The sequence below is a fragment of the Mya arenaria genome, chromosome 2 (assembly GCF_026914265.1).
Source record: "Mya arenaria isolate MELC-2E11 chromosome 2, ASM2691426v1".
NCBI lineage: Eukaryota > Metazoa > Mollusca > Bivalvia > Myida > Myidae > Mya > Mya arenaria.
The window spans coordinates 59,092,635-59,111,441 of NC_069123.1; the positions used below are offsets into that span (position 1 = coordinate 59,092,635).

At 34.9% G+C, this 18,807-nt stretch overlaps 1 protein-coding gene across 1 annotated transcript in view; it reads right to left on the reverse strand.

Moving 5' to 3' along the window:
• LOC128204249 (uncharacterized) overlaps positions 1–13,604 on the reverse strand; it is a 30,458-nt gene extending 16,854 nt beyond the window's left edge. Inside the window, exons 1-2 of the mRNA XM_052905643.1 lie at positions 13,466–13,604; positions 4,555–4,663 (exon numbers count right to left, since the gene is read on the reverse strand). Of these exons, the coding sequence (XP_052761603.1) occupies positions 4,555–4,606 (52 nt within the window). The 5' untranslated portion in view covers positions 4,607–4,663; positions 13,466–13,604. The remainder of the gene's footprint in view (positions 1–4,554; positions 4,664–13,465) is intronic.
• Positions 13,605–18,807: the final 5,203 nt, after the last annotated feature.

The following is an 18,807-nucleotide window of genomic DNA, read 5'->3' on the forward strand; positions in this document are numbered from 1 at the left end:
TCGTCCAGCATTATACAGTGTATGCAATGAAAAGCTTATACTAAGGAAAGCAGCTAGAGAATATAGGGTCTCTTATGTGTTTCTTTATAGGCAGGAATTATTCAGGGGAAGTGCACATCAAAAAGATCAAGGGGCCGGAAACTGTCTTCATCTGCTGAGGAAAAAGGCATGGCCGAATGTCTAAGTGAAATGACCCAGCGCAGAATGGATTTAATGAAATCGTTCATGGTCTGTAAAATGCACTTCTTTAATAATGAAATAAAGTGTGGCAAATCATAAGGAGTGTTTTTTTTTAATTGTGCAATTTTTTATACTCAAAGTAGTTTGAATCTTGATTCAAATTGTTGTGTCTTTTGCCATCCTGCTTGTACATTCAAGGTTATCATGATATCTGTGTAATTTGTCAAGGATAAAGTATTAGGTTTATCTTATACTATTTCTAACCCTTTTATCCTGTTACTTCATATCATTGCATAGGTTAGTACCATAATATTATGCACCAGTCAATTGTAACCCCCCCCCCCCAGCCCCAGGGTATACCGGGAATAGGCGGGGAAATGGGCCGTGTTTTTACCTTCCGAGTGGCCCTGCAGTGCTGGGTGAATGAAGTGGTTTTATCTTCGCGCCAAAATAGCGGGGAATGGGCCTAATCTAGGGTCCCTGGCATTGGGCGGGGATTTTACCAGCAGTGCGTGCACGCTGGACGCTGGATTTAACTCGGGCATGGCTGGATCGAAAATCGAAGTCCCTGCTTTTCCCAGGACATGGGGGGGGGCGCTGTTACAATTGACTGGTGCATCAACACCTAGGTGGTCAGAATATCTGGTCAACCGTTATGTGTTTATATATATTTGTTTATATTTTACTTTTTATAATGTCAGTGGTTTTATTCTTGAATACTTAGTGATATTCTGTGATTTAATGACTCGGGATACTTAATCATTGTCAAATTATTTTAAATGAAAATAAATTATCTCAATCAGAAAGAGTTTATTCTAAGCATGTTAAATCATGAAAATTTAACAGATTTACTAGAACATGCAAACACAGTTATTATTTATATACGTTCACATAATTTTGATCAGTGATAAGCCTTTTTGCTTACTCTCAAAAAATAAATTTAATTTGAGAGTGAGTTTACTTATCAACGTCAAGCCAGAAGAAAATAAGAATGTACAACTGGATTGCAGGTAAAGTAAACTTTAAAAAAAGACTATAAACTTACAAAATAAGAAAAACTCATCTTAGTGATTAAAACTAGAACAGTACCGAGGTATCTTATAAAAAAGTGTTATTAGTATTGAGTTTTGATCCGGAGGTCGTGTTCGACTAGAGTGTATACATAAATGTGTGCTGATTATTTTTAGACCGGATTCGTGCTGTTTATATTTTTTTAATATGTTGATTAATAACCAGTCCAATAAACTGATGAAATGCTTACTCCGATTTAACACAGTTGAATACATCAATCATTATCACCGTGATCATTCTTACGGTAGCTATGGGATTCCAGCTCGATAAAAGTATACAGGATTAAACAGTACATCAACCTATATCAAGTATTATCAAAACGGTGATATATTCTGTTTGATACGATGTGGGACCGATGCATGTGAAGTGTTGTTATCAGCAACATGTTTATCTTTGTAGATGATAGCTATTGCCTGGACGATGTATTTATTTGGTCATATCAAATGCTTTAATAACACCACACATAAATTTTAGAATAAGCGTTAACATGTATAATATAAATTATATTTTTGTCTCTTGTCCTGCGGCGGAATATATCCAAATAGTTTGGCAGAAATCTCCTTTTTCCATGTAACGAAACGCTCAACGTAGTGTTCCCAAAAACGCTATGTTCTGGGAATGTAGACTATAGCACAAGATATGATTTTTATTCAAACATCAATGAAATAGATTTAAACCTATCAGTTTTGGTCCACTTGTGAACAACACTGTAAATAACAATATTTTTGTTTTAATTTAGTGGGTTTTTCCATTATTATTTTGTATGAAGAACAGAAATGGTGTACCAAGGTTTACATCCTTTTTGAACTCTGTTACAGTAAGAGATAAAAAGTGCGTGAAACAGCTCTCACCTATGATAGGATAACTCCTCCTTTGTAAGCAACATAATCCAGCGATAGAAAAACATATTTGTTTTACATTTTTACGTGGCTTATCGCTTAAAACATTCGGGTTTAACTACACACGTATTTTATGGTAAAAATAATGATCAAATTTTTATATTTTCCATTTTGAATGAACAGCATTATAACCATTGTGTTCGCTTCTATTCACTTTGTTTCTAAAACTTAAGCTATCACTAAATGTGATTTCTAACCCCGAACGTCAACCTAATATGAAATGGCAATGAAATATTAAGAATTATTCAGTTGTATTCCATCCAGTACTGTTCAATAAACGATCCGGACAAGAAAAACAAACAAAGGACAACAACTCTGTACTAAGCTTTAACAGGGTTATTGTTATTTTTCACTGCACTTCCCCTCTTTGTGGTTTATCATGGCATGATGGTAAATTTCATTATATCCAGTTGTTTTCAAGTTATGCTCCGGACAAGAAAAAAATAACAAACGACAATAATTCTGTAATTAGCTGAAATTAAGTCATGGTTCTTCAATACTGCACTTTCTGTCATTGTGTTTTACCATCAAGTTTTACTAAATGCTATCCAGTAGTTCTCAAGTATTGCTTTAGACAAGAAAAAAGTAACAAAGGGCACTAACTCTGTACATAGTTAAACTAGAGTTATGATTGTTATTCAGTCGCTTTGCGAGTTGCCATTGTATGAAGTGTAAAAACATTCCATACAGTAGTTTGAAAGTTATTGCCGGGACAAAAGTTTGACAACAGAAATACAGCAAAGGGCAATAACTCTGTCAGTTGCTGATAAGTATACACTGCACTTAAAATTTCTCCAATTGTTCTTAACTATTGTTTGAAGTTTTATTAAATCCCATCTGGAAGCGTTTAAGTTATGGTCTGGGTAAGAAAAAGACACAAAGGGCAATAGTTCGTGTAAGTAGCTTAAATAAACTCATGGTTCCTGAACACTGCACTTCGTCCATTATGTTATATCATTGTATAACGTTTTAATAAATTCATGTTGCGTTCCGGACAAGGAAAATTGCAACGGACCGACCGACCACATACCCCCTTCGAACCTCGTCCGTCGGAGGAAAGAACACTCTATACAAGCAACAGAACGAGGTCATTGGACAAGGATACGGGTCTCTTATGAAGAGTTCGCACGTGAAGATCAAGAACAAAACGCGGACAACGTACACAATCACCCTGCTCCCGGTGATATAGGCACGAAAGTCAATCGTTAAGTTGATACCGAAAGAAACGACGTTCTTTTTTAAATTTAATTTTATTTTTATATCAAACTTGCTCCAAAGTTCACAGCTTTCCACCACAAGTGTATCAACGACTTTATTTACAAGTCCATTTAATCATAGAATAAGGAAATCATTAATAAAAGGCCTGCCGAGAGTTTTCTCAACAAGATAAAACCACTTGCAAATGTTTATCACTTACGAACATTCGCGGGTGTTTGTCCCGGACGTGCGTAACTGTGTTTATCTACAATCAGTTGCAAAAGAGTGTTTTTGCTAACTTTGTGTATTATTCTGAATAGGAATATGATGATGTTTGGTAACAAATTGTACATTATGTTTCATGTTCCAGGAGTTTTGAGAGGTTCTGTATAATATCATCTATGGCCACCCCTTCCGATAAAGTAAGGGACGACGAGACCGCGCATGGATCGAACGTGTTGGCGTACGAAGTTATAATGAATGTTGTGCCATTCCTTGATGTGAGCGCGTATCAATGTTATTTATATTAACTCTCGAACTCACCCTCCGACTAAGCTCGCCTGCGTTCGTGACTCAAGAAATGCCGAATGTCCGGCGATCTTTGACACGATCGGTTTGTTGCAAACGAATTAAGCAAACTATTGTTTTTCTATGTCATGCAAACGTCTGGCTAGTGTATATTACATTGTCACCCGGGCAGCGTCGTAAATGCTTGGAAAAGCTAGTTTTCACAAACACTGATTTGAACTCAGATACAATTCTCGCTTAATAAAAAACAAAAGGAATATGAGGTCACATCATTTTTACTAACTAAGTGTGCTGCATGTTCCACAGTATGCCGATCTGCAGCCTTTCACCGACGTTAATGGATATGTGTTTATTCCTAAGAACTACATGTCCTTTTTACAAAGGTCTTGTATCATGAGGTTAGAAAGTGAGAAGATTGATTCATCGTCCTTTAGAGCGTCTTAGTGTAGTCGGATGGCTGACGTTACGACCTTAATCGTTTTTAATCGCATTGCAAAAATACCGACATGTATGTAAAAGAAATGACCATCCCCTCAAATTTGAGAAAGTGACGGTTTGCCTTCTATATTCTGAGTTTGTTTTGTATATGTCTTTTGAAAGTTGCTCATACATGTATATACGTATGCAACTTACTTGTTCAGTTAGATAGAAGAAATGTATTTATTTAAATTTAACTCACCATAACATGTTCTACTCCACTCACGAAATGTTGTTTTCTCATTTCCCGCCATTTCTTGGTAGCAGCCGTTTTCTGCAATTGGGTGTACGAATACCCTTTCCGTCACGAACTGAAAAAGACCTAAAAGGTTTTACGATAGTTGGTTATACTTTTTGATAGTATCTCAAAAGTATTCATTTTCATAATTTAACCGGATGTGTGAACCGATCTCGTTGTTCAGTAGAACGGGTGCTACGATACCAACACAGAGTGGCTAGCGACAACTAGTAACATCCAACATACTCTCAACATTTGCATATTTTCTTTTAAACATTCATTATCAAAATTTAAAAAAAATGTATAAGTGTTTTAACATACAATTTATAGTTTCTATAAAGTCTTTGAATGTCAAGTATTCCAGAAGTTATTAAGTTATTAATTATGAACATTAACGTACTTAAATCAGGAAAGTGGCTTAAGTAAGGAAATCACTTAAGAAGTTCTATAAACACCATCCATTTGACTCAATAATGACTCCATTTGACTCCAAATAATAGGAAATACATTGTCACTATCAAGAGCACGATAGCAAACAGTTGTCAAGTTGCCCACACGTGTATCCGTTTGTCGTCAAGTTCAGATGATTGTTAAGGGCCTTAAACAGTGCAAAAGTGGGTGGGGAAGGCCATGCAATTAAAACGTTCCAAATTTCATGTTTTTGACATGTTTTGGGGTAATGTGGAGTATTCTAAATTTAACGAAAGAAAGTTTTATTATATTTTGGACCAAAAAGCATTTGCAGTTTTTCGGAAAAGTCTGTTGACAATATAACTGTTTTTGTGTCAAAATGCCCAGGACTACCTACTCAACAATGTCTTGTGAGTTCATGATGATCTATTTTCAAAATAAGAAATATATTCAAGAAAATGATGAGAAATAGTGGATTAAATTTCATTTCCTGTTTACAAAAATGCAAATATCTTTCTTAAAATAGCAGCAATAACAACAACGCCTCAAGTTGATTGGGGAGTACTGACTATTTAAAAAAACATACCCATTTTGTTTGAAGACATTTCCTAAAACACTAAAATACTTTTTTTGATAAGAATTCTGATAAAATCTTCCTTCATAAAGTTTGCTTAACTCCTTATTTCAGTTTCTCATGTTGCAACAGATATATGTATAATGCTTGTTTAATATTGAACCTCAACACTAATTAAAAAAAATAATATTTGTTTAAACATGTTGTGTTCTGGTCCTCAAAACGACTTTTAACATCAATTATACTACATTAAGCTTCCAAAAAAACCACAATCTATGTACACTAAGTCATCACTGCAATCATTCGTATGTGTTACCGCCTTTGCATTCTCAGTGAATTCAATAGGGTTTAATATCTGCTTCAAACGAGTAGACATATATCGTGTTCGCTTTTTGGGGATCAAGAATGAATCTGTATAAAAAGGCAAACCGCAACTTAAATAACATAATACAACTATTATAAGAACTTGTAGTGAAAAAAGTCGCCAGTTAGGTATGATGCTTCATTGTGGCTTGCTTGAACAGCAATGGAGGACACATTCATTAGCTTTTGGCGTACACGTAGAAACCAAAAGTAAATTATAGAGTAAATCATGGAGTGGAATTCTTACACACGTAATGTCGTTATGGCATTATTATGGTTTAGTGAAGATTAACTTAAACTAATAATCATTTCAACATTTTTTGTTGAAAAAAGGAGAACATAATACGCAAAAGCAGTTTGTGTTCATATGAAGCGTACATATTTATGAATACAAGATATAATAACTCTATTTTACCATTGTTTAAAATATATCCAAATCACGACCAGCTTTCAAAAGGCTTCATTATTACCTATTCAGTAGGAAATCAGATCCACTGCCCTTTATGACTAAAACACGAGAACAATGATAGTATGAATGGCTATTTAGAGATATTGGTACATGATTGTGATCACAAGTACTAGTTATCAAGATATACACTTTAATTATCATGTGTGTCAAATTGGTTCAAGTACTATCAACTAGTTTGTAGTATTTTGATCATTGTCAAAAAGGCTTTGAATTTTAAAATATTTTAAAAATGTCTTAATACCGGAACGCAATACATGCGAAATATCACAGCACTTTCAACACAATGAAAGGATTTCTTCGTAAAGGTTACCAGCCAGAAACTGATCATTTGGTCTATTGTTTCAATATTTTATAAGGTTTTACATTGATTGAATGTTTTAAAAACAAATATACTGCTTGTCAATTGTAAGAAAAGTTTATAATATTAAATGATCAAAGATTTAAAAAAGGAAAATTCTTGTTTTTAATGTTTTTGAATTGCTCAGCGTAAACCTAGCATTCATGAATTATTTCAAAATTAAAACTAATGGCTAATGGCTTTCCCTAAATACGTCTTAATTACTTAACTATATAATTAAAAACAAGACAGTATAGTTCAAAAAAGTATAGTTCACTTTGTGTGTATCTTTTGTGATCTAAGACCATTATGTCAAATAAAACTACTGTATTCACGACATTATATGGATGAAAAATGGGTACTAGAGCTTCTACAACCCACAGGCACTCAAAATTATAAAACATCTCTGGTTAATTTAATGGATTTTGTACATTTCATGCTGTAAAATGTAAGAAAAACAAAAACAACAACACCAACAAGAACAACAACAATAGCAACAACAAACAATTGCAGTCAAAATTGCACATAACTTCAAACGTATAAAGGACTTTCTATATATGATATTTTCTAGTAATGATGATGAACGTTTTAGTGTTGAATAAAAGTTATGTACGTCAAATAAGCAACCTAGAGGCGCGAAGTTAGCGGCCTAGCGGCCTGGATACAAAAGTGTTGTACAAATGTATTTGTAACGTATTGTATCATACTTTAATGGCATGTACACACCATCAGATAAGGCATTTCGTTCTCAGTGAGTAAACTATAATACATTAAATATATCATTGACGCCCCATTGTCCAAGTGGTAGAACATTGCAAAAAGGTCAGCAGACATGGTCTTTTTCAGAAAAAACATGAGTGTGAAAAATTCCGCTGGGAGAGACAGATACTATCTACTATACCATAGCCTATGTTAATACCTGCGGTGTGTTTATTAATTTTTTACCTATCGACCGCTCTAATAGAATGAATGTATTTGTCGAAAGGCATATTCGAAGATAATAGTGACATTTGTTTTCTGCTATCTGCTTTTTATTCTATTTCGTTTTCTTTTCTTCTCGCTCTTTCTTAAATTCAAATATCTACTGTTTAACATTGTGTTTTGACAATGGCACATTTTAAAGATAAATACATACCTTTATACGTATTATTGCAAACATGGCTATCAAGTTGCGTGTTACCGTGTGCATTTCATAATACAAGAGTGGGTTCCCACTTCGCCAGATGGTTATCAGTGTTACATGCCCCTCATAAAGTTTTCAAAATTGCAATAAAATCTTGAAACAAATCCAACTTTGCATACATTTATCAGGATAATACTAGGCCAGAGATCAAAAATACGACACGGGTTCATTGCATGTTTAATGTCGTTTTCCCTCTATAAAAACCTCCTTGCGTACAGGAAAGACATAAACTGAAGTTGAGGAAAAACAGGTATTTTATGTTGAAAATGTACTTTTTGAGGTGTAATTATTCTACAATATACAGCAGGTGCTAAAATGGATCCAGCAATGCGAAACTTCATTGCGGACCTGTACGTAATGCGGGTTAATATATTGTTTAGTGCTAATCCTTCATTTATTAGCCCACACCGAATTTATGATTAAACGCACTTACTTGTTTTGGAAAAAAAATAAAAGAAAAGTATTTTAAAGTGAACGATTCTACTTTTCGCCATACAATTAAAAGAAATCCATCAAATTTGAACACAAATTTGACAAACGCAAAAAAAAAAACACGCTTTCCTGCGAAACAGTGTCTCACCAAATCGAGCTAAAATGTTTTTGAGCGCGTACTTATTGACGGTATATGACAATTCTATCAATGTTTATACGACAAAATGTAAGACCAAGAATTTCATTTCAATATTTTTTGAGTGTCACAAATCAATTTGCTTAATCAAGTATGTGTTTGCATAAAATGACAAATGAACGTCTTTTCGAAATAGATGTGATAAAGACTCAGAAAAGCGATCGTACGATACGTGCGGTGATAAGACTGCCCCAGTTACACTCAAACAACACGTGTTGGAACTGCACTCAGTCTCAGAGGCGACTATTGTTCAACATTTCATTTTGAGATAAAGCATGTTTTCTTTAGAAGAAGAAGAAGAAGAAGGCTATGGTTGTCCGGTTAGCGTGTGGCGCAATGGTTAGCGCACTCGTTTAGCACCTAGGCGGCCCGGATTCGATTCCCGGCATGGGCGCATGTGAGTTTGGTTTGTGGTCACAAAGCCGGACAAGTGGCTTTTCTCCGGGTTCTCCGGTTTCCACCACAACACAAGACCACGCTTTCGCGTATAATCGTGCCAACGAGAGTGATTTATATAATGTTGTAATAACTTGTTTCACAATTGTTGTAATAAAAATATGTTTAAATTAAGAAGAAGAAGAGAAGAAGAAGAAAGTAGAAGAATAGAGGAATTAAGAAGAAGAAGAGAAGAAGAAGAAGAAGAAAGAAGAGAAAGAGATGAAGAAGAAGAGGAAGAATTTACTTTAATCTAACTAAGTAATAGCTAGATGACATGAAGTAAGATCTTAACGAATAAAAATCGGCAGAGAGAGAGTGTAGTCCTTCCTTATCATTCAGTTATTACTTCAGGCCATCTAACTGACGTAGAATACAGCAGGGAGACTGTATTGGATGAATGGCAGTGGGCGGACTTTTAAACACTCAATTTTGAAGTTCTTGATGATTTATAAGCCTAGTACTTTATGATTGCCTATCTGCAATTTCATTGGTTGAACATGAAGGCTGTATTCTAAAGACTGTTCGTAAAACAGAACTTACTATGTCATAATACAAATAATTATACTCAACGGAATTTTAAACGCACCCATTTTATGATAATTTGTCCCGTCCTTTCAGTAAGGTACATTTCTAAAACAATGGAAAACACATTGCTGTTGTTTAATGCAATGCTACGCTTATTTTTTATTTAGTTTAATCCATTTTGTCGTTATCAAAGGAGCAATACTTTTATGTCGATTTAAAGCTTGTAAAAATGGTTAAATTAAAAAACAACACTAAAGGCAAATAATTTAAAACCGGAGCATGACAATTATCAGCCCGTATTTTTAAACAACTTGTGTCTTCTAACAAACAAATTTTGATTTTATCAAAATTACTTAAAATTACTCAACTCGACATGTCTTTTTTCCAAGGGGAATTTTAAGAGAGTTGGTTTCTGCCAAAATACTATGAATTTAAGAATATCGACAGTGATAAATTTGTATCATTTCTTTATATCCTTCCGAAAACAACGAGTTTCGTCGGCAATTGTGTATTTGTGGTTGTTCCTTTTTTAAAACTGAACTCTCACAGATTTACCATTTTAACAACTTTTTCTATTTATTTGTCTTGGAACGAGCCAATTTATGCGAAAACTCATGTAAACCAGTCATATAAGACTGCTGACAAAACACTAGATTGCAGACTTTTATATTTAAGTTCAAAAATTGATGTTTTATGCGTTTTTCTTAAACCGATAGTAACGGTTTTAGCCATAAAACATTAATTTTGGAATGGAAATATGATAATCTGCGATCTGATCTTTTGTCAGCAGTTTTTATCACTGGTTTGCAGATATTTATGCAAAAATTTGCTCATCCCAAGACAAAAAAAATAAAAAAAGTTTAAAAAAACCGGTAAATCTGAGACTGCAGCTTTAATGTAATAATTTTGTGATACATTTTTGGTTCATTGAGTGTTCTGTACATTGAGTTTTCGTCATTATGATTTAAAGGAAATTATATTGATATCTTTCTTGAGTCACATGTTTCAAGCCAGAAGTAGACGTGTTATGTTGGCTTTATAGTTTCTTTCAAAGAGCAAGGCTTTTGTTTTTATGTTTTCCTTCGAATCAATTTATTTCCTTTAGTTTATCTAAACTGTGAATGTTTGTTTATTCTCCTGTAATAAAAACACACTCTTAATATAATTGCATCACTTAGCTTAAGTTTGGCGGTTTTTAAATATGATTTTATTTGTGTGTGTTTTGTGTGTGTTTTCTTATTTAGACAGGCTTTCGACACGATGCCACAACATTGAGCAGAATTTGACAATAAGAAGATACTATTTTTCACTAATTCATTATAATGGTCAAGTATCATACCTATCAAAATAGTGAAAATGCAAATATCACTTGGACGTGGCAACAGGGAGTCAAACGTAATTATTTTTGCGGAATTTTAAGTGAGGGTCATGTTCAGTGTGGAACAAAACAGGCGGATTCTTTGGATTTTTTTTGTATTTTCGAAAGATGTTTTGACCTGTTAAGTAGGTTTATATCACTGTTATCGTAATAAGAATTTGCCTATCCGGAGACCTTTCGGGGATTTTAACTTATGTTTCTAGAGGCCTCAACAAGAAGTTATTGAATGTACATGTGTATAAGCTAAAATAATGTTTAAATAGGAACTTGTTTGACCTGAAACTTTGGTTTTAGAAAAGATATACCGCCATCGGACCCAATTTAGCTAAATTGGTATCGAGTTTTTTCATGTTTTTCTTAACGACGGCTTGTGCACTTAACATGGATACGATGGCCAGTTTTTATTTTTAAACGCCTCTTATGTTTGCCGTGGGAATTTCTATGCACATTTTGTTTTGAGCGGAATCAGAATAATCAACTCGTGTGCGTTAATATAAGTGTTAGTCAGACACGAGTTGCATCGAATGCTTATAACCAAAACAAAATGGAATGTGTTACCCGAATACGAACGTCTCGCGTCCTATGCAATTAACCTGACAAATACACTTGTATTATATTCGAACTCTTCATATATGTGCTTTTTAACTCCTAACTCTTTATAATATAGGAACTCTTGACCTTCTCAGCATGGATAGGAAATAGATGGAAAATTTGCGTATTACAGGTTTAATTGATTGATAATTCCGAACAATGCATGTACGCAAGCACTTCATAACATGTCACGAAGCAGCAATCAAAACAGCTTCGTTTTGTGTTACCAACGGGAGCCATTCGCAACAACTGGGCCATCTCCGGCAAGATTCGGGATTCAGCGATGGATAATGGCCAAGGTGTTCCGCTTGCGTTACGAATATGTTTTTTTTATAAACGGACAGAAATTACCGACACTAAAAGAGTAGCGACACCTGTTGTAATAATATGAGACAATCGTCATGCGTGCTGAATAAGACTGGAAATCGTCCTGAAGCTTGCTATGTTTCAGCATTGGAAAACTAAGCTTGTAAAGAAAGTGGGCCAGGAAGTAAGCTTTAAAATACATTGTAGCTAGAATAAAAAGCTAAAATATTATTAACACGATTATATCTTTAATTGATAAATAAAGTGATAATTGACTTGCACATAATTCAGAAAAAAACAATGCACATTTATGAATATGAAAACGTTGAATGTCACTTTAGACCAACACGTCTGGATACTTTCACGAAGCTAGAACAAAGGATGGAATGAAGCAAGATGTAAAAGTCAGAATTCAAGATGTAATTTTTGCATCAACACCCTTCGATATTATAGAGGTGCATCTATATTTAGAGGTGCACGCTATTTTAAACTACCGGTACAGTTCGACTTCTAACGAAGTTCGACATACGTCATATAACAACATGCAATATTAAAATAGAATAGTTTTGTTAATTTCATCACTGTACTGTTTCAGTTCAGTCTCCAATTTTTTTTTACATCACCGAATATTTCTAGAACGGGTAGGTAATTTGGCATAACAAATACATATGACGTCCGTGCACATGTTTTGGTAGAGCCATTTTCGGACAAAGTTAAAAATGAACATACTTATATTTTGGTAACATACTGCCTTTTGTTGTGATTATTAACATTTGTTACAGCTCGTGTCTTATTTACACTAATTACTACGCAAACAAGCGGGTAATTCTAATTTTGCATCGAACAAAAACTGCATAAAACTTCCACAGCAAACATTTAAGGTGTTTAAGCATAGCAAAATTAGCCATAGTAAGTGCACACGCCATCGTTAAGAAAAAGACGCAAACACGCGTTAATTATTTAGCTGTAATATGTCTAAGAACGGTGTATTTATTTTTGCTAAAAACACAGATTCAAGTCACGCAATTTTCTATTCACCGTTAATTTAAACAAATAACCGTTCAGTTTATATATTCAATAACCCTTTAAGGCCTGTATGGACATAGGTTAATAACCGAGAGGAGCTTAAACGTATGGTCTCCGACCTTATCAGATAAAAACAACTTCGAAAATTTAAAAATACCCAAAGAATCCGCCATTTTGTTCCGCACTGAACATGTCCCTCACTTAAAATTCCACAAACATTATTTAAGTTGGGACGCTGTGAAGGTTCCGTTTAGTTCAAGTCTATGAGCAAAGAATCAGTGGCCGAAAATACCACAAGCCCGTAAGCCCTGTACTGGTTAATTTCTTTCCGAGTTTGCTCTAATTCCTGAATTTATTAGGCTTCATGGCAAGCACTAGTATAAGTACCCGGCTTGTGTATCCAGAAGTCTAATTTCGATGTATGGAGAATTTTGGTATAATGTTCAGAAATAAGCCATCAATGTTGGCGACAAAAAAAAGCAATGTGTGTATAAAAACAAACTATTTAAATCAGATTAAAGTAGTTTCAAGTAAACAAAACACTTAAACAACGGATGATTACTACGATGTTGGTGGATGTACAGAGGTTTCGTTCAAAACTTGAATCGAGTTTAAACTAAAACTCTTAAGATATCTTAAGTCTTACCTTAACTAGGTACGTAATCTTTCGCTTTCACTTTCCAGTTGCTTTAATTGCATTTCACCTTGTCCGTTTGATCTCTCCTTTTTCACATTTCATAACTTTTTTTAAACATAAATTGAATTGACAAGATCAAACACTAACGTCTTCTGCATGTAATCAAAGCAGAAGACAGACACGCTTATCATCTATAAATAGTCATTTTGTATTTTCCCAAGTGTTACTTATTATACGATCTATTACCTATTTCTATTAATAGAAAAGTTGGGTTCCCTGATAAATGACAATTGAATTGAGAATTCAAAAGAACTGCGCGGTTCTCATTACATGCTTAGGAAAGCTTTAACATTAATAACATAATATAAACAAAATCAAATTGATATTCTGCCATTGAAGTTTGAGTTTTCAAGATAGCAATCAGACAGGTAAATGATCGCAATTATTTTAAATCACTTGAAGATAAATCATTCTTAAAATGTTAATCAAAGCGCTTAAAGCGTTGAAAGGTTTTTGACCAGCTACGTTTTATGAGTACATGTGTAATCATGTAATTTAAAACACATTAACATGAACCTATAAACATAGTTTTTTCGTGCTCATGAATCCCTTCGAAAATACTTCTATTTATCTCCGACTAATGCCAACTCATCTTCCGAGTGTTACTGACATAAACGGTGCCCGCCGGCTTGTTAGTGAAAAGTAAAAAATAAAACACTGACGAAGCAAATCAACATCAGAACAGTGAGAATTGGAGTATAAAAAGAAAACTCAACTTAAGTAACATGACAAAAGTGATTGGTGAACTGGTAAAAAAATAAAAACATCGCTTATCGTATGTTTAATAGTTGCCACAATCACATTAAATGCGTCAGGGGTTGGGATAGTGACAATATGATTTGGCAAACTGTTCCAAAGTACAACCGAGTGAGGATAGAGTGAAAGTTGTAGATAGCCAGTATTGACTTGAATTTGTCTTAAACATAGTGGGTGCATTAGTCTGGTTACTCTCATTGGTGCTTGAATATAGGATGGCCGAGTAAAAGCAACATGACGCTGGTATATGTTGTAAAATATTACAAGTCGTTAATCTAGTGTACGTCGTCGATTGAGCACCATCCAAGACTTTCCTGCATGGTTGTAACACTGGAGAGGGGAGAGAAGTCATGTTTAACCTAACGAATAGCCCGACGTTGAAACATTTCAATTTTATTGGTGTTTGAATTTGTGTGTGGGTGCCAAATTGTGCTTGCATATTCTAACTTTGGACGGACACGGGTTTTGTAAGCTAAAGTTCTGCACTTTCTGTTTTTATATTTCTTTTAATGAAGTTGAGAGTATTATTTCCATTGGTGGTAATTCTTGAAATATGAGTGTTCTAGCTGAGATCTGCTGATAATATCAACACCAAAATATTTAGCACATGAAACTGACTCTAGGATCTGGCCATGGAGTATATACGGATTTCTGATAAAATGTTTACCTTGTCAAAAGCTTTGCTGAAGTCAAAAAAGATTAAGCCTGTTTGATCGCCTGAGGAAGTGATTCTTACAAGATCGTCGGTCAGCTCGATAAGTTGAGTCTCGCATGAGCGCTTTTTTTTCGAAAACCATGATGTAGGTCATAGAGAATGTTTTGCTCGGTCAGATGTGCAGAACGATTTGAGGCAATATTGTCTTCTAAGGATATGCTTAAAATACATGTGAGATAGGTCAATAGTTTGCCGGGTGCTCTTTTTGGGGCCTCAAATCTCTGTCCAGGCAAAGTTACTGAGAGATATATCCACATAATTTCCGTCCAATTCGGCATAACATGACTTCACTCGTCACTTTACGTGCTTTGATTTTAATTGTAGAATAGTATAATATGAATTAAGTAGTGGTTTATACGCCCGTGCGCGCATTAAATCGTCAAAAGTTAAATATAATAATTATGTCGATATTCCGATGGTAAATTCTGAGATATCGTGACTAGTCTGCAGGTCTAGCGATCTACAGCCGAAACAGATGTAAACTAGCATTTTGATTTTATTTGTTATCAGTCTATGCCCAACAAACTATTACTAATGTATAGTTCTAACAACATGCTTCGTCATGATAAGGAATACATACACATGTCAGTTAACTTATGCATTCATTTTAGGAAGCACATAATACGGCGCAGTACGATGACATACATCGGTCATTGAAGCGAGGCGGCATTTTAGATGGTCCATGATTTTGCACTAGCCTTTTAACAGAGCATGTGGGTACACGTAGTGTATACGACTCGCAACAAACGTTGTCAATATGTATAAAAAAATGCTACCATCATCATGCCATGATAACCGATAGGTTTATTATCAAACTGCAATCAAGTAGAGTGATATGACAAAACGTGAAGATAAAATAAAAACCACATATTTTGGGTGGCATACATGAACATGATTCAGTAATTACTGATGATCTGGAGGCTTATATAGCGTGAAACTCAGTCCATTACCAGTAAGCTGCCTTTGGCCACTTGTTGACAAGTACACCTGGTTGTAAAGGAAAGTCCTTGAGTCCAGAGCTCCTGAGGTAAAGTATTATTTGCTGATGGAATGTTTGCAACATCGGTTAGTGCAATGTCAAACATTCTTTCCAAGTGTCACTAGATCAAGCGACAGAGAAAGTGAAGACAATTTACAAGAAACGTTGAAATGGTCTTACAGGGGATAAAAGCAAAGACCAGACCAGATACACATTATATATAATATGGTCAACAAAACGTTTCTCGGAATGCTCAGATAATGTAAATGAATACTGATGACGAGGATGATGTTTTAGAACATGATACTAGACATGCCTTTAACCTTCATACCAGACTTGTGACGACACAATTGAAAAGGCAAGTTAAATCTGACATATTTCAACTTAATGCTGAAGACTGAGATTATAACGAAAAAACTGGAAAAGGTATACCAGATATTTGAGTTTTTTGATGTGTTTAACATTTAAAGAAATCACTCTTAAAATATTTAAAAACATCATTTCAGTCTGCTCTCAAAATCTCAGCCAAGGAAGCCTTTTAAAATTAAAGCTTTTGTACGATGGACAACCGCCTCATTGGAACGCCGTACATTTACATTTCGTAAACAACGACCAGCAGCGTCATAATGCGGAGAAAAATTGCTGCCCCCATCAATACGGATCGGCCGCCAAAATAGATAGTCGCCGCGATATGCGGTCAAATCTTTCTCCTCGTCGACCATCAACAGATCACAAATGGTCAACTCCGACACACTGGAGACCTGTACCAAATTTGTAAAAGAGGTATCGTTGTACTCATTTTTGTTTTTAAAATGATGCTTATTTGATATTAAAAGATTGGAAATATACATTGTCATTTTGTTGTTGTTGTTGTGTTTTTTTTTCATTGGTGGGGCAGTGAATTGCCAGATAAAATGGACCCCTTTCGTAGCCACGAAAAGCCAAAGGAAGTGTTTTGTCGCGGAACTCATCATCCGCCTCTTTACTTTTTATGCATAATGGAAACTCCCATTCTAGCTCCAATACAGCGATAAAACATATGTATTGTAATTCAGAGAACTTCTTGTTCGATTCCCAAGTCCGGCATCAGATTGGTGTGTTGCACTGACTTTCCACCTTCTCAGGTGTCTTATGTGTATGTACACACCGCAATGCTTGGTAACAACAAAATGCAGGCCCTTTGAAGTGGCCATGGTGTCTGTCAATTCATACAACATCAGACTGAGTTTTTTTCAACGTCAGTATACAATCCTTTTGCCAACTCTACATGGCCGAAAAATATCACTGATACGTCTTTGAGTGTCTTTGATCTCACTAAGCAATTAAAGCATAAATTCCTGAATCTCTGTCTATTCATGATTACCATTACAGATTTGTATTACAAGTAATTTAAATCGTTGATACTATAATATTCAATACTTTTGATATGTATGAATATGAACCAAACGCTGAAATTCTAAACATTTCATTGAAGAAAAGCAATCAGTTTTAATGACAGTGGCAGCATTTAAAATCAATTTATTATCGTCTTCTATAAAAGACAGATCTGTATTTTTTTTTCATTCAATTGACATAGTTCTATTCAAAACTTTTGGCATTCAGGTGTATGACCCATTCATATCATTGTTAAAGATTTCATAGAGTACAAAGCACAATTCTTATAATTGGACTATGGAATGCTTTAAATCCATTTATCCTCTTGGCCCTGAAATGAGGCTTTAACCCTGTGATTTGTTCATTTTATTTGTTTCACATATCTAGTGTCTAATTGGTCTCTTCAGTAAATCTATCCTTTGTGTTACTCCATTTCGACATGCAAGCGCATGTGTAACTCGATCGCATTGCGTTTGTTAATACAAAGTGATACCGATGCACATAATAAATAAAACATGTGTAAAACAATAATGCAATATAGATATGGAGTTGCGTTAAAGTATAGTTATTTCATCAGAAAGTAAGAGGAAGTGTTTCTGCGAGGGTGCAGATTTTCCACAGTGATGCACTGGCATTTAGTCCAAACGATTCAGTTACATCATTTTTATTGTCGAGCCCGCTTGCGGTGAACGCAACATAATTGTTACAAAGGCGGTTCCGTGTATGTGTGTACGTCCGAGTATCCGTCCATCCGTCCGGACTGTACCTTGTCCGGGCTGTATAATGACCATACAATAAAGGATTTTCAAAAAAACTTGCCATGAAGGTTCAACATGATGAGGTGGCGTGTCGCACACAAGGCCAAGGTCCGTTCCTCAAAGGTCAAGGTCACACTTTGAGGCCAATGGTTGGAATGATCCTTGTCAGCGCTGTATCTTAACCATGCGGTGTAGGATTAAAAAATCTTTCGATGAAGATTTACTATAAAATGGCGGTGTGTCACGCACAAGACCTAACTCTGTTACTCAAAGGTTAAGGTCACTCGATATTTTATGTCAATATGAGTACTGTTGATAGGACCATGATCAGATTGCACATACACACATATGAAAAGAAAAAAAGAGCACTATTATATCTGAATGATATCACATTAATAAGATTTTGTAAACATAAACTTTAACATCTTCTATTTTGAAATAACTCTCATTGCAGAACCCTCAGCAAGTGTACTAAGATGCGTTTTCAACTTGTTCGAAATCACTGAAATGTTCTGTGTAGGATTAATAAAATATGTTGCTGGAAGAACAATGCCCCCACCTTCTTCATTTGGTGCAGGCCAGTTTCTTATGCAAAAAACTTCACCATTATCATCTAATACTGTCCTGAAAAATCCTGCCAATGACCTTGGAACGTGTCCTACAGGCAAACCAGTAACACCACTTGATTGAAGGATACTTTTTTCATCAG